Consider the following 21,296-nt stretch of genomic DNA (forward strand, 5'->3'; position numbering starts at 1 on the left):
TAGGAAGAAGGGGAGGAAGAGAATTTTCTAGGCTGTGGAATGACTAGTTTATCTGCTGAAATTGAGTTGTAATTGTTTTAGCATCAGATTTATTAAATTTGGATTTTTGAATGCCTATGGATTGAAGACCAAGTTGTCCTGGTACAGCAGGATTCTGTAGGAGAGAACCAATGCTCTTCGAATTGTAGAAATCAGAAGAATAAGGTCAATTTCTGATTTCTTGTGAATGCAGGCTCTCAGCACCAAACAAGGATCTGGGGTAAAGTTGACCAGCTAGTCAGAATAACAGAGGTGTATCTGCATAGAAACGTCACCAATAGTGAACATTGATTTTAGGTCGATTTAATTAAAATAAAACACGATTTTTTTTACTTATTTCATAGAAAATTACAAACATATATTAACCTAATACGTTCATAGTGGTAAGTTATTTTTGGTTTTGTTTTATAGTAGTAGCTCCCTAAGTTCCTTGTGACTTGTATTAAGAAACAAAAAAGTATGGGTTAGGTATGTGTATTCACATAAGTTTAGGAAAGATAGTATTAAGCTAAATTAAATGTCTTCACTGCAGGACTTGTCAGAGGCTTTAACATGTTAAGATATAATGTACATTTCTGGGGGAGGGTGTAACATTTCTACACACATGTAGATAGTGTGTAACATTTCCTAGGCTCTTTAAATTAGCCTTCCTTTTGTTTTGGGGAGCCTGTTGTGGGGTTACTATTCCAGAGAAGACCCTTGTGAGCGATGCTGCATTGTCCGATATTATAATGTTATTTTTTTCTTCCACTCTTCTCTGTGCATCTTAATACGGAGTCATACTCTTCACACAGGGAATGTGTAGAGATGCAGTCTGCTGCCATGTTCTTGTTGATTAGTTGCTTCAAGTTAACATGGAGATGGTTGCAGCTTATTGTACGACGTCACGGGTTCTGGTGTATACCATTCGCACAGCTCTAAAGTACCAAGAGACCTTTTAGGGATAAAACACCATGTAAATGTAAATTATTACCACCTATAAGACACTTTCATTAATTTCATATCAAATTCATGAGTGTTTTGAGCTCTGGGATTTGAGTCTTCAGTATTGGGCTTCCTGCTTATTTATAGATTTTTTTTCCCCCAGAGTTTAAATACCAACAGCACAGAGTAGTGCTAAGAGCACAGCCTTTGGAATCAAAGTGCCAGGGTTTGAATCCTGGTTAGGTCACTTACTGCCTGTGTAGCCTTGGGCAATTTTCTGTATCTCAGTTTCCTCATCTACAAAATGGGTGTTTATATCATCTGCCACCCAGCGTTGTGCAGATTGAAGAAATCAGTCTGCATAAGCCCTTTGCGTAGTGGGCAAAAATACATGGCCAGGACTCAGCTATTCTTATTTGGGTAAAGGAGGAAAAGTGAGCATGGAAAAGATGAGAGGACTATAAATAATAACCTCATGTATATTTTCAGAACCACCAAAAATTTCAGTCATTGTTTAAAGAAGTAGTCTTTTCAATATGCAAAATAATAATCATCACCATCATAATCATAATACTAATTAATAGGGTACCAGGGATGTGTTGGGGTGGGGACAGGGACAGAGATTTATTCTGATCCGAACATGGTTATGATGAGTTCCCTAGTCTGATGCCAGGGAACAAAAGGCTCATTCTTCAGTTCCCAGAATGAGGATTAACAGTGAAACAGCCTTGCTTGGTTTGTCCTGAAGCATCAGATAATTTTTCATTAAGGCTTTTCATGGGATTCTATGTTCCACTGGTACAGGTGCATCTTTTTCAGTGGTGGGTGAGATACCTACCATTTATATATAATTTTAAAAGTATGAATGAAAGGCTAGAAACCCAAACTTGACCTTGTTATCACCTGCTGGTCACCCAACAGTGCGGTCTTCTGCGCCACAGCTTATCTGCAGAAATCATAGTATCAATAAGTTGTTCTTGCCTGTTTCCACGTGGATTAGAACGTTCAGGTGTAGTGATAGACCAGAGCTGATACTTCTTGGATGTATCCCTGTGAATGAATGGGTTTATGAGATAATTTTTCCTTCAAGTAATATTTTCATTCTCATCCAGTTCCCTTGGCATTCTCTTACAGTAGGATACCACAGATATACTGAAAGAACAAATTAGAAGTCAAATAGAAAATGATATAAGAATATAAAAGTACTAAATTTGGAATTATATAGACATTTGTTAACAATACTGTCCCCAAACAAAAAACATTTTCCCCCTTATCCTTCCTGGGGCAACCAGATAAAGGATTATTGACTAGATCAACACAAATTTTTTTAAAAATTGGAAGCAGCTTATGTTTTCTGCTTAGATTAGTTTTTCAAGGGCAACAGAAGAGGCAAGGGAATCCTTTATTGATTATCAATTGCTGCCATTTTTAATAGTCAAATTTAAATGTAGGTTTTAGCAGCTGATGGGTTCAATTTGGTCAAAACACGTGTTGACTTTCTGGATTGTTTGCTCACTGTAGATGCTGACTTGTTCTGGAGAAGGGGCTGCGTGTTGATCTCCTTTGTCTCCAGGAGGATTGATTGATGGATGTTGTGTCTGCTCATTTACAGCGTTTTTCTTGCTTAATTTAAAAAATTGTGACATAGTATTACATGTTCCTTGTATACATCATTTTTGCAGAAGAAAGTTGTTTAGCCAATATGTCGACTTAGTTTATATGAAATCGTCTCTATAGCTTTCATTCAGCCTTCAGTGTGCTCCATTAGGTCATATCATTCGCTTCATGCAAGGCAAATCATCACCAGCAGCAAAATTTAACATTTGGTCCTTTTAGGTATAAAAATGAATCAAATGCCTGACAAGATTGGTTTCTGGTATATATTTCAGAATCCCCCCCCCCTTTATGGGCATACAACAAATGTTACTAACGGGTACTTTTAGTTTCTAAAATATGGACAACAGTACTCCATGCAGTAAAAGACTTGAGCGATTAATGCTACCCTTATGCCTCTTTTGAGTAGTTTTAGCCATGGGGCTTGGCACTGCCACCATTGTCTTTGTGCCAAAAAATATCCGCAGCGGCTGTCGCATTCTAGTACTGGAGGGTCGTCTCGAAAATTCCGCAGTGAACGCGCCGGGTTTGTTCATCACTGCTATCTCTTTTAAATATTGGGAAAATAGGGTCTTTCACTCTTTCAAAGCTCCGTTGTGGTTGTGGGGATGGGGGGAGGTGGGTGTCGAAGAATGGAGAAAGGAGGAAAGAAGCTGTCCGCGCCAGCCAGTTGGTCTAAGTGACAAAAATCCATGCCTGACATAGAGTAAACGCAGATATTGAGGGGCTTTTGTGTTCATGAGCACAGATAGTCACTTAAGAATCCTCCTCAAACATGTTATCAGCGCTCTTGAACATTTTATTATCTGAAACAAATGTTGCAGTGAATTTTAAGCAGAAAATCGACATCAAAACCATAGCTAATTTTTAATGGGCAGTTTACACAAAAGATACATACATATATATATATATATATATATATGTATATGTATGTGTGTACGTGTTTTAGAAACTGAGATGTCATTGTAAAATGGCTGCTGTTTGTCATTAGCAAATGATGGGAATAGATCTCATATGTTTGAGAAGGTGCTTGGGTTTATCCACAGTCCCTGATTATTTTGCTCCCAAACAGGGGTTTGGGCTCTGAGGGCAGATTTATAGTTGAATTTGGAAACAAAAAGATGTAATAAAGTTAAAGGCTTACACTATCAGAATGAAATGTGTACGCTCAGAATCTTGGAGCTATCTCTTTGATGGTAAAAGTGGATGCTACAGATGAAATCTTTACAAGGATCATAATCCTAAAAAAAAAAAAAATTAAAAAAAAAAAAGTGCACCTCCCAGCCTCCTGCTGGCTGCGCTGCCTCTTTGGTACCTCGCAGACTTCGACAGAGTCCTGGACGGGTGCCCATTGATGTCATGGAAACACTCAAATTACTGAGAATGATTCATGTCTATGCTGGTCTCTTATCCTCCCCCACACAAACAGGAGTAGATTTTTAACCCTGACAACTTGTAATTTGCAGTGGGTTTATTTTTGTATCTGGATAAATATTTTTTAACAAGCAAAATTAAGATTAAGCAGTCTGTATCTGATATGATAGTAAAGAATGCCGGGTCTGTGTAGCCAAGAGTACTTTGGGGACTCTGTGCAGCGTGAATTCTTATTCTCTTCTCTCCCTTCCTTCCTACCCCTTTGCTCTTTTCATTCCACTCCTCCTCTCTAGATTTCTCTCCTTTCTCTCCCATTTATTTTCATTCATATTCTCTCTCTCTCTCTTTCTCTCTCCCTTACTATTTGCACTGACCTTCTTTAAAATAATGGGTGGAATAGTCCCAACATATATATATGAATTGAGACAAATCCTGGTAAGAAAATTCATCTCTCCAGGTCTATGTGCTGGAGTCGGGTTGGGAAATAATGCCAGCTGGTGAGATTCTATAGGGGATAGCTTCAGTAATTCCTTCTAGGCAAAAAAAATAGATAACCCTTCTTCCTTCTTACTGTATTTTGCAATCCAATTTTTGGAAATTACCCAAACAGGACACTAGATGTTCAATTTCCTAGGAAGTCAGAGTAAATTCTGCTTTATCCATCTATCTTTCTGTCTGTCTGCCTGCCTCCCTACCTCTCCAGACCTGCTTTTCTGGCAGTTCAACATGTGCATATGATGTCAAAGGGAACTATGTGGTAGTTGTGTTGAGGCTTTTTAGACGCAAGAACTTAAGGAAGGACATACATCATTTCATAGTTCATAAAGGTCGAATTTCTCTGTTAGTAATATTTAAAAGGGTATAAGTAGCCTACATTTGACTTACACAGAAGAGTAAATATATGTATATGACCATTTATGCTTCTGAAATGGGTAAATACATCTTTGCTTTAATGTAAAATCCTCATACAATAGGAAGTTATTCTCTTAGATCTTTCAGGACTGACAGTCTATGAGATGGTATCTTGTTTCATTGGAATTGAAGCTGATATGGGCATTGATTTTCTACTTTGCCCTGAACACTATACCAGAAATGGGGGAGCAGTGGGGAGTGTTTTCCTAAACCTGAGATTCACTGAAGCCAGTAGGAAGGTTAATACTGAGGGAGAGAGGGTTAATTTTAAGATTCAGGTTTGGCTTTCTTTGAAAATCACCTTCCATTTTATGTATGTAGTGACTTCGATACCAGGTACACTTTTGACAAGATAGAAGATTTATTAAAGATCCGTTCTTTGTACGGTGTCAGGAAGGTGGACTCTAATAGCATTGTCATTGAACCAAAAGATAAAAAATGACTGTTACTTTTAACATTTATTTTAACTGGAGTGGAGGGAGGAAAACTTGGGGGTCATAAACTTTAGAAGGATTTCAATTCTGTCTCTCAAAATACTAGTTTTGAATCTTCCCATTGGAAAGAAGAATAGTAGAGTCCTGGGTAAAGTACTACGTCCCCCTCAGCTCTAGTCTTGAAGAGAGAAGTATCCCTCCGTCTTGGGTGGGGTGGGGTTGGGTTTGTCTTTTGGATACTTGGTCATGCCACTAGTCCTTTTTGATGTCCTAATATGGATCAATTTTCTATGACAACTCCTTACATGTCACTAAATTCTACTGCTGATAGATCTCTCGTTATGTGGCTTCATTGTCTCCCTTGCAGATTAGTAAGGCTAAACATCTTAAAAAAAACAAATAAGGAGCCTTGATTTTGTCTTTAGATGTGGCCAAATAGCACCTGAGGCTGTGTAGAGCCATCTACAGATACAGACTGAGTTGTTAGACTTGGCACGAGACATGGACAGTCCATTATCCCTTGTTCCACGGGGTCAATTGGTAGAATATGAACTTGGATTCAGAGGGGACAATTTTGCAAAAGCCCCCTTTCCCCAATGCAAATTCCATCATCGCCTTGATCGTGATGGGGTGTACCCCTGGGAAAGGGAGTTTAAAAAAAGAGAGAGAGTCTCAGAATTTTGAGTAGTTTCTCGCTATTTTCACCATCTGGAGAGCCTTGATTGATTAGCTTTGGCCTCACCATTAAGTGTCAATATAATCAATGGGAATTACTAGACTAGGGTCATTACATAGATAATTTGCCTGCTGTGTAAATAAAAATGAAATTGTTTAAATTTTGCGAGAGAAAGAAAGTGAAAATAAGGGCTGACAATTTGTTTGTTAGAGAAAGTGGAGGCCATTGGAATGACAGTTTTTGGAAGTGTGGAGCAGTTTGGCTAAGAATAGGAATGAAGGATATTTTTTTTCCAGTTTATCATAGCCAGAGTGAGGAAGTGTTATTCCCTCTCTTGCTTGCATACATTGCCAGTAGTGCCTACTTTACGTATGTAAACATCGGGGAAGAGAAGTGGATGTCTGTTACCTGGAGATTTTTTTTTTTTTTTTAAGGAAAAACATAATTTACACTTTTTTTGTTGTTTCTCTTGGCAGGTAAAACGGAAAGGGGCTCATACGCATCTTATGGGAGAGAATCAAACTTACAGGGTTGCCACCAGGTAAGTGAGAATCTTGCTTGGGGAAGGGTTGAGAGAATGAACCTGGTAAATCGGTTTGTTTTGTAAATTAGGTGATGCATTTTCAAGCGTGGCACTAAGATGCACCGAGAGTCTGCCGACGCCTCTCTCTTTTAAAAAGTAATGAAATAGCACAGAGCTTGGAAGTAATAAACCCCTCGTCTCTAGATCCCTGCCGCATCAGAACTGCCTTCACTGGCTTGTTTCTCTTTTTTAATCCATCAGCCGGTACCAGTGGCACTGTTTGCAAACTAGCAATGTCGGTTAAAGTGGTTCTATCAAAAGAGTTTATTTGCAATTAAGAACTTAAGAATTTCTTACACTAGAAATACTTCGTGCAGCCATGTGTCAGACCCTGGGTTCGGGTGGTTATTGCCCTAAATTATAGTTTTCATAGGGGCTGGATGATGTTGTGTGAAAACAGGGTTGTATTGAGGGATAAAAATGTCTGTGAAAATATGATTTGTTGTCCCTTTTTGTTTCTGAATTGTTTTTGGCTGGAAGTCAAGGCCAGCAGGCTAACAGCAAAGCCGTCTCAAGGGAAGCATGCGTGAGCTAGAAAAATAAGAGTACTTTAATGAAATAATAAAATGCCAGTGTAATACAAAGGTATAGCATGTGTGTGTTTGTGTCTCTGTGCACTCTGCATTTGCATACTTTGCACTCTCCAGAGAAAGCCCAGTTCTAAAAATACCACCCAGAGCCAAAAGTATAAGCTTTGTTTTAGGACAATTGAGTTTTTATAGATGCTTTCTTTTTAACTTTAGTATCGGTATTAATCGTATGTTTAAAATCTTTTATTTTGCTTAGAATTTAGACTTTTTTTTTTTTTTTGTAAGTGCGTTGGTTCCTTACTTGGGAGAACTCTTGATAGAATTTAATAATCCTCTCTCATATTCAAAGCTTTCTACCCAAACAGAATATACATTCTTCTTATGCTAGAAAGGGAGTGCTTGCTCTCGAACCCGCTCACCCTCCCATTTTCTTTAATGATATGGGAAAGAAATTCGGTTTTGAATTTTTGAAACAACCTGCTTCATATACCCTGGAAAATGTAAGCAGACAGTTTCAGCAATTAAACAGCCTATGAAGGACGTTACCTTTATGTATCAGTCATATGTCACTAGAGGTGGAATTCTGGTGGAGGTTGATTTTTTTTTTTTTTATCCCCCCTGGATGTATTTGCATTTTTAAAATTGCCTCCTCTGGCCCAGCCACCCCTTCAGTCCTATTCGGCATCTGAAAGCTTGGTTGCAATGAGGTGAACCGGTGCTTGGTTAGAACTCCTGCCACACAGGCTGCACGGTACAGTTCATAGCAGTTTGTTTGGAAAGAATTCTGCAGGAAAGAAATTTACAGCCATTCCAGCACAACGGAAACATCTTTGGAATGTGAGTGCAAATGTTCGGGGCAGATAGCTCGGGCGACAAGCCTCTTAGTGCCGAGTCTCTAGTGTAAAGCTCCCCATTCCTGCAGAAGAGCCAGTTCCTGTGTATCTGGTTTCTGAGGGTCAAGGCAGAGGTCGTTAGAGTTTGGGGGAGAAGAAAGTTGACAACATCCTTCCTTTTTGCAGATGGTCATGGCAGAGGTCTCTGTTTTCGCCGGGCCTCTTTTTCTGGTCAATGAGAGAATAGGCTTCCTCGCCCCTGTATCCTTTCTTACTAATAGGAATTGGCGTGATTCCTCACAGACACAAAGATTTCCTCTGCTGAGTAAGCGCGAGGCCCCTTAACTTGTTAAAGCATCATCCAGACCGCGTGAGTCTGTCTGTGTATGTGCAGGGACGCAGACCCTCCCTCGGTTTGTGGGAAATACTTCCCTCGGGTGAAACTGAAGTTATTTTTTTTGGCAAACACAAGGTGAGAAGTGGAAGGGGGCAGAGGGTGGAGTAGAGGTGGACGGACTGGTGTGTGATGGCTGAATTTCTGGGCCTTGGAAAGCTCATTTTGAGACATTCGTGTCCAGGAAAATTCTGTTGTATATCGGAGTATGACTGCATGTGCTTTTCTTAAAAAGTCTTCATAATGTAGCTGTGGAGTGTGGAGATTTCTCTCTTTCTTATTTCTGCTTCATGGTTGTGAGTCTTGCAAGAACTGACTATCTGTGCTTAGCATGGTCTCAGCAGTATCCATAAACAGCATGATCACTTAAGGATAAATAAAAGCAAAATTTCGGAAATTCCCTGATTGAGAAAATAGGGGCTGGAGCGGAAAAGTGCCCATATTATGAATTTCTGCTCTCCGTGAAATCTGAGAATAGAGCAGACCATAGTGTGTCTTCCAGTGAATGTTTCTCTTGTGCCGAATTGCTTTTTGAATATCCCTGTCTCCAACACCAGCTATGCAAACCAAAAAGAAAGGCAAAGTCTCGGGTATCTTGGGCTTCAAGTCTAAGTAGCAGATCACAGCTGAAATGATTCCCCACTGTGTGGCAAGGTGAGTGGCTCTCCTGGAGAGGAAGCTTTTGTTTCTCCTGTTTACTACATTCTAGAGATGCTGGGTGGAAATCCTTTAGATGATATGCCCTGAGGAGCTCCAAAAGCAGCTTTATCGTATTATAACAATGTATCCTGTGGACTTAGAGGGATGAGCACTGTTACATGTGAAGATGCTTATTCCAGTCCCAATAGCCTTTTGTTTGGTGTAGAGAAATAGTGGTGGTAAGCAACAGGTAGCGAAACGCTGTCCTGGAGAAATAAATTGTTATTTTGAAATGTATGTTATCTCAAAAATGTATCAGGTTAAAAAAAAAAAAATATATATATATATATAAATAATATGATTATATATAATATATATATATAATCTCCATTCTGTTTCTCTTGAGGATTTAACACTAATAGTGATAGACACGTGGCTTTTTAAAAAGCAGATATTTTAGCCAAAAAACAAATGCTGGCAGGATCTTTATTAAGTTGTTTTCATTTTAAATAGTAATGGGATAATATGAATTCATTAATGCATTTCCACGTAAAATTATCAGAAGTACACATGGTAACTTTTTCAGACTTTTGAAATTGTATAGAAAATGAACCAATAGACAAAGCAAAGCAGCCAAATGGACTTTTTTTTTTTAGTTCTCACTAAATATGGCAAAACTAATTTAAATCAAATTGGGGTACGGAAATCACACCCAGGCTTAAAATGTTCTTGCCAAATTGCAACCTCATACTACTTTTACTGGCAGAGAAAATAAAATTTATAATGGAAAGTCTGACAGAAATGAAAATGAGCGGAAATAAAGTTTTTCGCAAGATAGTCCAACCTTAATATGATAACCAATAGCTAATACCTAATGGGCATCACTGCAGATGACAAAAGGAAAAAAATGTCATTTGCTTTTGGCCTCTTTTGCTGCTTTGAAGAGAATGTTTGGCGATTGCAAACTTTTTTATCTTGCCGAAATCTTCTGTTTTTGAATGAAATGATGATGTCAACACAAATGATTGTTATTAAGGCAGAAGTTTTCCCCCTAAATGGAAGTTCAGGATTGATTATCAGGAATTGTTTGTCTTTTCTTTTTTGGAATATAGCCCAGGTCTATAGCAGTGGTTTCATTATTAGTATCTCCTGGGCAAGATGTGTGTGGGGGTGTGTGTGGGGGGTGTTGGGGGTGGGGGGGTGGTGGGGGGGTGGGGGTGTGCACTATATGGAAAACTGGGCCCTATCTGAGACCAATTAAATTAGAATCTTATGAGTTGGGCTTTTGCTTTTCTGACAGTTCCCCAGGTGATTGTACTGTGCAGCTAGGTTTGATGATTTCCTAGAATGGTCTATAGGAATACACTCTATTTTAAAGAAGTGTCCAAAATCTGGTATTGCCACTGACCTTGAAAAAGCTTTTAGACTTCTTGCCTTAATTTGATTATTCAAGACATGGAAGTATATTGCATATGTACTTCATTGAAAGGCAGTGAAAATTCGTGATTTACTGAAAATCAGGAAGATGCCTTGAAGTCTTTACGCGAAATTCTGCAACTCAATGTCCCAGCCCATATCTTGTTTTCTCAAGTGAAGTCCAAGGCTTTAACCTCATCCACATTCTTTCTTTTTCTCAGCAAGTAATCAAATGAGACTATGCTGATAAAGTTATTTGATGTTGAGATCTTAAAACTGACAGGATTTAAGAATTAGGCTTAATCTCAGATACTTTTGTTAAATTCCAGAAACTTTGAAAGTGTATAGAAAATGGGTTTTCTCTATATGAAATTGGATTTGCTCATAAACCTCATTGTTTTGGGTTCATTGAAATAAAACATTATAGTTGGTTCTGAAATGAATGACACATTGAAGAATTGATTTTTTTTCTTTTAATTATTTTTATTTTTGATGCAAAAAGAATTTACAAATGACTTCATTCTACAACTTTGGGCTCCTTTAAGTTTTCCTTATCTAAAGTCAAAATGGAAAGGATATAAGCAAAGAAGGCATGAAATCCTTTATCCCTTCTTAAGAAAAATGGCTATTTAGATCTTGTGGAAACAGAAATACATCTTGTTTTTTTTTTTTTTAATTTGACATTATGCTTTGTTCACGGTGGACAGTGGGTCAGTCTGGGTCTAGTGCTTCCTTCCTAGGACCTTCCTCCATTCACGTACTATGTCTGTGTCCCGCCTTAGCACCTCAGGTCCCCTTCATAGTGCCTCTTGAATTTGCCATTACTTATGTTTGTTGAATGCTGGTTTCCACCAAGATTCTGTAGACTCCTACAGGGCAGGGACCTCGTTGGCTTTATCTTGCTATGTGTACTCTGTGCCTAGCAGGGTGGGGATTGTGATATCCTAATGCCTATTTCCCCTGCATCATGTTTAGGAATCATTTTGAGAGAGGGAAGTCTGAAGATGGCAATGTATGAGAACCATATTTAGCACTGGTCTCATACCTACAAAAATGAGAAAATCATATTGTCTCAAAGAAAGCCCTTTGGAAGTCTGCCCTTCTGTCGTGCTGTGTGGGCCCTGGAAGGACACAGAGGTCATACTGTGGAGAGTCCCTCATCCCTCACCCTCAGGGATCTGACTGCCAGCCTGGTGGTGGTCTCACTGTTCGAGGCCTGAACATTCTGAAAGGAAGCGACAAGGGAATTCTATGTTCTGTGTTTCTGCTGGGCGCGTAATTGGAACCAAAGGTCGCAATCCAGTCTCATCCTTTCTGAGTGTGCCGGGGAGGACAGTGGGACAGAGTATTTAAAATCATGACGACTTCGGACCTCCCAGGGCCTGAGTTTGCCGTGGGTATGCCATTGTGACTCTGCCCCAAGCAGGTTTTCAGGGCACCAGCTTGTTTGTTTGGGGGCATGCTATGGGTGTGCCTCTCACCCAACAGCCTCCCCAGTGCTCACCAGAGGGGACAATGGAACCATTCTTTCCTTGTATTGGTAAATAGATATTTATTGGCCCTCTACTGATCTGTTAGGTATCTAAGGAGAAAAACAAAGGGAAGTTCTTGTATACTTTCCCTTCAACACCCCCATTAGCAGCTTTCTGGATATCAACAGAGACAATCAAGCTCCATTTATTTAGTTAAAAATTTTTTTAGAAATCTTATATAGTATAAATTTTCAAATACTCAGAAAAGTTGAAAACGATAATAAAATGAAATACCATATACCCACCATTTAAACAGTTGTTAATATTTGTTATATTTGCTTCATGTATATAAATACATACACACATTTTTCAGTGAACCATTTTTAAGTGGCAGACCTAATAAGATTTCACCCCTAGATTTTTCAGCATGTGTCGTTTAAAATTATAAACACTTAAATATTGAAATGAAATACTGTTATCACCCCTAAAGAAAATAACAATAGCTTCCTAATCTAATACCCTATTTGTATTCAGATTTCTTCAATTGTGCCCCCATGAAAATGTCTTCAATAGCTTTTTTTTTTCCGTCATTGCATTTATGCGTGGTATTTGGTTTCTATGTCTCTTTATGATTTCTTTTAAACTAGAGCAATTCCTGTAATTTTTTTTAAAAATGCTGTTTACTTTAAAGAAATCAGGCCAGTTGTCTTGAAAAATATTCTCCCATCTAGAATGATCAGAATTTATTTCTTTGTGGTGCTGTTTAATTTGTTAAATTAGGTCAAAAGATTTCTTCGTATGGATGTTCCACATTTTTGGCCCGAGTAGTTCATAGATGACGCTGTGTCCTTCATACTGCATTCCACCTGGAGGCATATAATGTCAGGATAAGTTGCTATTGGTGATGCTAACTTTAATCACTTGGTGAAAGTGGAGACCCCCAGATCTTTGTATTGTAAAAAAAACCTTTCCCTTTGCAAAAAGGGAACCAGTAAACACTCTTGTGTTGCTACATTAGCACTGGGCAAGTACCCGGTTCCGCAGTGGTCTTTGACCTGATGGTTTTAGCATGCATTGATGATGCTTCCCTGTACTAGATTTCGAACTAGTGGTTTGTTCAAAAAACTCCATCAGTCCATCTCCGTTTATAGCTGACATTCTTCTGTGAAAAGCCTCCTTTCATTGTTCATATTTTAGCGCTGGTAATTTAAGTACTTCATACATATACAAATAAATGTTAATAATGCTTGTATTAAACATGGTACTGGAGGGTACTGGGAGCATTAAAGCATTCTTCGAATCTCATAAGGTATATTGCTAAAACAACAGTTATAGCTCAGCTAAAGGTCAGAAAAGCTTTAATTGCAGGAGGAAGGGGGTAATTATAGGTATGTTTCCTGGCAAACTAAACTCTACTATTCTTTTGCTGAAATTTGGGACCTTATGACAATCTGTATCCCTCGTTGTTAGATTAATCTTGTCATAAACACTGGAGTTTCTCTAGATTCTCATATTGCTCCCTCTGTACTCTAGTAATTATTCTTGAAGACCTCATGAGGCTGACCGTCAGTGGCTGACCCATGGGGTCTGGTAGGCAGCTGTGTTGCTCAGGGTTGCTCCATGGAGGGACATCGAAATAGTGGGTCTGGCTCCTCCCCAGTCTTTCCACAACCCTGATGTGACTGATGAGTGGGTGTCAAAATGAATGGGTTTCTAAATGTTCGTCTGGGCTCTATCTAGAGGAAGCCTGGGAACTTAATATTAGGCACTGGTATAAACCTCTATGGTGATTATTATTGTCCTCATTTAATAATTAAGAAAACGAAGCCCAGAGAAGTAAAGCAAGCAGGCCTGAGGACACAGCCCAAGCAAGCCCAAGAGCCAAATTTTGAACTCTAAAATGTCCCAGTTTAAAGCCAGTGCTCTTCCACCGTGGGTTCCCTGCTGCCCCAAGCCATGATGAGATTTCTAGGCTCAAAGATCCGTATTACAGCCCATCTGGAAAACCACTTCTGGTAGATTCCAGGCCCACTGGAGAGTCTGGGACTGACATGGTGCCTGGAACAGTAGTTTCACTCAGGTCTGTCCCGAGTGGGCTAGAACTCTGAACACCTTGAGGAGGGGGGCTCGAAAGGGGAGGGGGGCACATGGCTTCTGACTCTGAGGCCTTTTTTTGCTGTTATTGTTTTTAAATAAACCACATGTGTCTATATGCATGATCTCTTTTGTAACATCCTCAGAATTAGCATGTGCAAGTTCATTAAAACCAATAAAGATTCCCTGTGAAAAGGCTGGGGAAGGATATGCCAATTCACATTTTAGCAACAGCACGAACACTTTCTTAAAAATGTATAGATTATATTTGGGCCTTCCTTTTCGTGCAATGCAAGCAGAATATGGTTTGCTATTACATGAATTTGGATTCTTCATATATCAAATTATTTTTCCAAAAATATAAGAACTACGTACAGTGAAATTCTGAAACCAGACCTTTTTGCAGGCTCTTAAATGTGACCCCATAATTTTTCACTTATGGCATTTAACTCACTTGTGAAATACATGAAACAACAAATATGTGTTAGAAGCATAGGCAAGTTTTATACAATAGTTCAGGACAGCGAGTGCATTAAAAAAATTGAAATTGCTTTGAGATGATATATGAGGCACCAAAAAAAGTGAAGTTCTGGTATATCTAAATGGAGATTTCACCAGAATCTTGGGATTAACTTCTCTTTTCTTATAAAAAGTATTCAAGGGTTTTTAATGACCACTAGCAATTAGACATTCAATTCATCTTTATATTTTTGCTATGTAAAGAGAGAGGAGAAAATCAATTAATGACTAAACAATTGATTTAAATTAACACTGAGGACTAGTTGATAAAATTTCATGTTGAAACGTACCTGCCCGTGGTGTGTAGAGATCGGTATAGCCCTGTAGCTTCTTTCCATAAGAAAGGCAGTAGACTCCCAATGCAGCGTCAGGAAAACTTTTCAATATTGAGTGGCAGAAATATTTATTCCTTTATCTGTGGCCATGCTTGGAATGGTTTCATCATTAAGGAGATACCTTCTGAAACTCTTAGAACTGAGACCCCAAATTAAAATAGTGGGAACACTGTAAGATACCAACAAACCTCCATAATCTTTTTAAAAATAAATACTTTAGAAAGGAATAGATACCGAGTCTGCTGCTGGGCCTGATATGGTCACCTGCTTAGAATTGAGCCTCATCCTTTAACAAAGTGTGTGTGTGTTCTGGATATTTATGTGGATTTCTTTACATACACCTTCTCTCACAGATAAACTAAACTGAGCTTCCTAAGGCATGGACCTTTTATGTTCACGGTGTTATTTATTATCTAACAGAAGTAGTTTCTTGGGAGAAGAAACCCCGCAAGAATACATAGCTGCATTTGCTTCAGCATTTCTAATGCCGAAATGTTTTTTCATAGTATGGCACTTATTTTTGTACTTAATAAAGGGAGAAGTCACATTGTGGTGGGATAGCATCTTCGGCCCGGCGCTTCCCCGGGTTTTGTTGAATAGCGTATACTGTCACTGTTTAATTCTTACGGTACTTAATGAAATCTATATATTCCTTGATTTCATTACCCTTTCCTTTCAAAAGACATCTTCCAGTGAAGGCTTTCTATGACATTTAAAAAAAAAAATACTAGATATATCTTATTTTCAACCTACCTCAAAGCCACATTTGTGTGAATTTGGGATGACAATGCAGTGATAAGAAAGTAATTAGGAAGAAATATCATTGAGGTTTTCAAGCAGTGACCATTCTCTAGAGCTCTAGTTGTGGGGGTCCCTATGTGCCGGGGTTTGACCGTGCATGCACACAGAATAATCTGAGCTCATTTGTACAGTGATAATGAACAGCAGGGCACTGAATCTTTTCAGTTTTATTGGTATTGTATACAGTAAGTTATTAAATTTCATCTTTGTAATACACCTGCAGTAAAATAACAAAACATTGCTGCACTTAAGGAACATGTGTGTGTGGTACAATGCCCTCCCCCATCATTTCAGCCTCCCCCCCCCAACAGCTGCTTACAGATTTCAAGATCCATTGTATATATTCCCTTGAGCCCACCTCTAATAATCGAGACACATCTGCCATTGCAGTATTATAGGCATATGTAGTTTTATTGAAAACTATACCTGTAAAAAAATTAAATAACTCCTACCTCAATTAAATTGGCAAGCTACCTTTTGCAAAGATCATATTGCAGACCTCCCGAGACCCAGTGAGTTCATTTTATTCTTATATTACAAATCACTAAATATGTTATTTTTTATTTAGCCAAGTAGCTAGCTTTCCCCATACTTTGATAATAAGTCACTTTCATCTATTCTCACTTTTGTTTTCCTTTTCCCCTCATCTTCACTATAAAAGAATATACCATGCAGGTTGTATGAAGGAAACACCGAGAGCCTCACTGAAGTAAACGCAGGATAAATAAAGTCAAAGGGAAAGGACCCAGCGTGTAGCTTTAATTCTTAAGTGATTACTAAAAAGACACAATGGCTACAACATCAGGATCGAAATCTTAACTCATCTTGTACTTTGATAGATATTTTCACAATCCTTTCTAGAGATCAGTTTGATCCCCGTAATGGCAGAAAAGGAATTAATATGAGGAGGGAATGAGTTAGGAGGTCATACAAAGCATATATAGGTGATTAGATTAAGTTCCTTACCTTAACATTTACATTTTTTTGGAGAATGGGTCAATAATAAATGTCTATAAAGTAATTTTTTTTTTATCCAGACAGGAATAAAACACTTATGTAGGGTGTCTCTATAATGATTCGTAGTGAATTCAGCACGCCACAAGTACAGTGATTGCACCAAGAAGAAAAGTTTGTAAACTTGCTTGCTATTGTCAGAAAATTCCAAAGACAAGATGCGCACTATATGAATAGGAAGAAAACTATATACCCTTTTAGGAGAATGTGAAGGTTTCTCATTGCGTAGTTTCTTAGAAAGAAACAATGTTTTGTCCTATTCAAAGGGCAGCGTGTGAATGGACTGAGGGAATGAGACCTGGATGCCTATTCCCAAAGTGAGCGCAGACTTGGAATATAGATCCTCGGATGACCTTTGGAAAGTGGATGGTTTCATAGGAAGGAGTCACAGATAAATAGGAAGTGATTGTTGCTGTAGCGGAGGAAGAAAATCAAGCAGGCTTATTGATCACCAGTCAGGATTAAAAATAGTTGCATGCTTAAATGATGAATTTTCTTTTCTGATAAGACTACTGATAAAAGTCAGTGGTCATGTGGTTCCCCTGGGGGTTGTCTGTGCTAGTGAGATTATGCCCGGTCTCTGATCAATGAGGGTATTTTCTACCCCTCTCATGGTTCACAGAGATTCAAAGGTTAGTGGGGATAAAAAGCCAAGTCCTAAGGGGCGCCTGACCGGCTCAGTAGGTAGAGCATTCAGCCTCTTGATCTCGGGTCGTGAGTTCGAGCCCCATGTTGGACATGGAGATTATTTAAAAAAAAAAAAAAAAAAAAAAAACGAGTCCTAGATAGGGTCATTGCTTACAAGTAGGGTCCAACACCCTGAGAGACTCAGAATTCAAGATCTTAGGAGGATTTCAAATTTGTGGTTTTTTTTTTTTAATAGAAAAATACCTTATAAATTCTAAACAAACTTTTTGAACAAAACTCATGCACAAGTTGGGGAATATTACTTAATTCAGGCCATACTACTCCTTTGAAGCCCCATCCACTGAACTTTCTTCTCCTGGATGTGATTGCCTTCTATGGAAACATCTATTGCCAGTACTTTTGAACTGTCACACTGAGCTCTGTGACTCAGAACTGTTATGTGGAGAGTGACTGGTCCGACACAACATCAGCAGTGGTAAAAGATGTGCTGTGGACAATGACATGTGTAAAGAGCAATGTCAACAGCTGCCACTACTCGGACATTGTCCCTCAAGGAGTCTTTCTGCGTCTCCACCACTTAGCTGTGGCGAGAGAGAAATCACTAATAGGGACCTATTCTTCTCAGTCCTACTTGTACTTAGTTACCGAGTAAGATTTGCTTGAATTTGTTTCCAGAGCACAAGTGCTGGGTGTCATCATGTCCATGGAAAGAATATTAAGTTTGGGGTTTTACACGTGGGGGAAGGGATTATTCTTGGATTTATTTCTAGGAGAACTTGTTCCCTATTCTCTTTTGCAGATAACACATACACCCTTTCGTTCCTATTTCAAACTTCATTACAGAGCAGATTTTCATCCCATTGTATCCTAGGTAACTCTACTATCGTCTTAAATTTCCTAGTGTGCCTTCAGAAACTCAGATGTCAAGATTGGAGGCTCCTGTGGAGTTCTAGTCAATAGGTCTCCCTTAGTTACCTGGTGCAAATAATTTTATCTGTGTTCTAGATATTTATAGATATTGCTCTAGAAATAGAATGCAGACGTACTAAATCAGCTCTGTAGAACCTCAGCCAGCAATCAGAACATTCCAGAACATTCCACAATAATATATTCCACCATACTTTCATTTGGGTATTCAGTAAACATTTATTATGAAATAGCACCTTATTCCCCCCTCCTTGACTCCCCAAAGGTCATGATATCACTCCCTTCATAGAGGGTTTGAGTCATCTCATTGGCAGCTCTAACACATACTTCCCAAGTTCATATTCTTACATTTATTTAGGTATATTTTTCGAAGGACTAGAGTAAAATGTGGCAATTAAAGTATTGTGCTTTTGACCTTGAATTTTATCAACTGAATTTCCTCTCAAGATTAGTCCTTCCATCTATGTTGGCTTGGTGACTGACCTCCAGGTGCCATCAGAGACTGCTCTGTCTCCCTCACCCCCAGAAGCCCTCAGTTTTCAGATTTCATGGATTCTGCTTCCTGTACCAATAAATCTGCCCCATCCTGCACACTCCCAGTCACCACTGTTGCTGTCTCTACTGCTCTACTTCCCTCCATCCCCACCTTCTCCCTCACAGGGCAGCTGGAGCTGTTTTCTCCATAAAACCCTACTGCTGTTATGCCCTTGCTTAGCCTCCCTTCATGGCTTCAGGGGCCCATCCTTAGCATGATGTACAAACTCTTGATAGCTTGGCCGTTGTCTTGGCCTCCAGCCTTGTCCTTCACACTCACTCACATCTGTTCCAGCCATACTGAGCTGTTTGTAGTTCCCTTAAGGGCTCTTTCATAATTCTCTCTGTCTTTACAAGAGCCCTTCCATTGGCTGGAATATCTTCACTCTGTTTCTCTTTCTCCCCTTACATTCATTTTACCGGTAACTCATGCTCTTCATTCAGATTCAGGTCATGCATTGTTTCCTCCAGGGACACTTGGTGTTCTACCCAGGCCAGAACGAGGGGCTGTCTTCTGAGCTCAGGTAGCCACTTCTTTCTCCTGACAATTGTCACACTCTCCACAGCCAGAAAACCCCAGGGAGCAGGGCTGTCATTTCTATCCCCAGTGCCTAACAGAGGACACTCAGTGAGTGTTTGCTCAAGTCTCAGTGGATGGATGAGTAAATGAATAAATGAACCAACAACAGTAACACATTATATAACTTGTGAGCAAATAACTTACGTTTAAGCACTTCCATGCAAATTTTTTGTCTTAAATTAATCATGCCAGTGATCCCAGTGAGGTAGGGACTATTTTTAATCCCCATTTTATTGATAACAAAACAGAAACACTCAGAGCAATTTTGTCACTATTAATAGCAGGTGGCAGAGATGGGACTAGGGGACAAAGTCCTCTGGCTCCAGATTTATCATTTTCCCTATCGCTTCTTTATTTCTGGATAAAGTTGGTGACACTTTTTGTCAGAGCAAATAGCCCCCCGAGTCTTTTCATAGATGGTTCCCTCTCTCTTTTCACTGTTAACTTAGGTATCATCCAGCTTAGAGCACTGGGACCTCTCTCTGTCAGTGAAAAAGACTGCATTTCTAAAGAGGGTGTGATGAACCCGGCAATCTCAATCTCCAGAGCGTTGTCTTTAGAGAGCCGCAAAAGAGAGTATTTTGAATGTTTCCCATAAGTAACTACAAGTTGTACACAATATGGCACACAATTCCTGAGTATCGGTTACCTGTCGGTGGTAGTGACTCTACTCCACTGATAGAAGGACCACGATCCGCCTGAGCGTGGTGAGGCCTTGAAGCCGAGGGGTGAGGTGCAGTGCCAACTACGTCTTGTCCCCCTGCATTTCCTCCTTCACTCGCCGGGTTGCATCTTGCTTCACAGAGGCTGGGTAGGAACAGGGAAGAAGTGGATGAGCTGAGTAGGGCATGATTTTCTTCTTCACATTTCCTTCACATGATTCTTTTTCTTTTAACCTTGAGATAGGACATGAAAAAAAAACTGATGATAATGAGTTTAACTTGTGTTTATATTCTTGAAATCCTTAAGGATAGAATGTTAGAGTATGAAAGGACTTAAATGCCACCTGGTACCTACTGCTGCTTTATAGCAAATGGGAAAATAAAGCTCAGAGAGGTTAAGAGACTTGTCAGCGTCACACAGGAGACAGTCAAAATGGTTAAAATTTCAATAGTGTGTGACATCGAAATTTTTCCTTGATGTTTTTATAGCCTTTTTCTTCCAGAGAACATAGGGCTACCCTAGACCATGAAGTAATAGCCAGTAGCAGCTGGAAGTACATCCTGAAGAAATTTCTAGACGAGTATCCCTTTGTTCAACAACCACTGAATTGCGCCATCACAGAGCCAGAGGGTGTAGTTTGCTTGTAAATACTGAGTTTTTGAAATGTCACTGTAACATTGGAAAAATGTTGTCTCAGAAGGTTGCCAAAGTGACAGAATCCCGACATTGTAAATACCAGCCAACACAAGTGCTCATAAATGACAGGAATAAAATATATTTGACTAAATCCATAATAATCACTGATAACACTGTTTACCCTCAATGACCAGGAGCTGTGAACTTGGATAAAAAGCACATGTGTGCAGATATCATTAATGTGTCTGAGCCTCTAGCCATTCCAGAGTATTTTGATGGAAAAGCTCCCTAAATATGTAAAAGCTTTACAATAACTAAGAAGCAAATGTGCAAGATAGGGTGTTAGGCAGCCCTAATGGACCTGGAGAGAGTCTTGACTATCTTCAGCACCCCAGAGGACTGATAAGGCCCCCATTGTTCTGGTCAGAACCAAACTGTGAGCCTGGCGGGCAGGACCGTCAATACTCTATTTTCCATAGATGTGATTCCTAGAAGGTCCATTTGCCACGAGCAAGAGCTCACACACAGGCCATGTTCTCGAGAGAAAGGAGAAGTGGAATGAACGTAAAGATTAAGAGCCTCAGAGCAACAAAGGCAGGATTCCCACGAGAACCTGCACTGCGCTTTCACCTGAGAGGGACGGCAAGGTGGCCAACCTCCCTCCAGTCTTAATATTTCTGTAGCCCGGGCTTTTTCTCAGGAATA

General features: G+C 39.4%; 1 protein-coding gene across 26 annotated transcripts in view; it reads left to right on the plus strand.

Moving 5' to 3' along the window:
• The window catches only part of TCF4 (transcription factor 4), a 347,373-nt gene that overhangs the window by 165,593 nt on the left and 160,484 nt on the right, over window positions 1–21,296 (plus strand). For 21 of the 26 annotated variants that reach the window (XM_026496366.4, XM_048218597.2, XM_048218596.2 and 18 more), the window contains one exon: window positions 6,450–6,514. In XM_026496366.4, the coding sequence (XP_026352151.1) occupies window positions 6,450–6,514 (65 nt within the window). Of the gene's footprint in view, window positions 1–6,272; window positions 6,343–6,449; window positions 6,515–7,763; window positions 8,392–21,296 lie in introns of those variants that run through there. The other 5 variants (XM_026496370.4, XM_057313063.1, XM_044383034.3 and 2 more) reach the window with 4 other exon arrangements.

Source organism: Ursus arctos, unplaced genomic scaffold, assembly GCF_023065955.2.
Source record: "Ursus arctos isolate Adak ecotype North America unplaced genomic scaffold, UrsArc2.0 scaffold_17, whole genome shotgun sequence".
NCBI lineage: Eukaryota > Metazoa > Chordata > Mammalia > Carnivora > Ursidae > Ursus > Ursus arctos.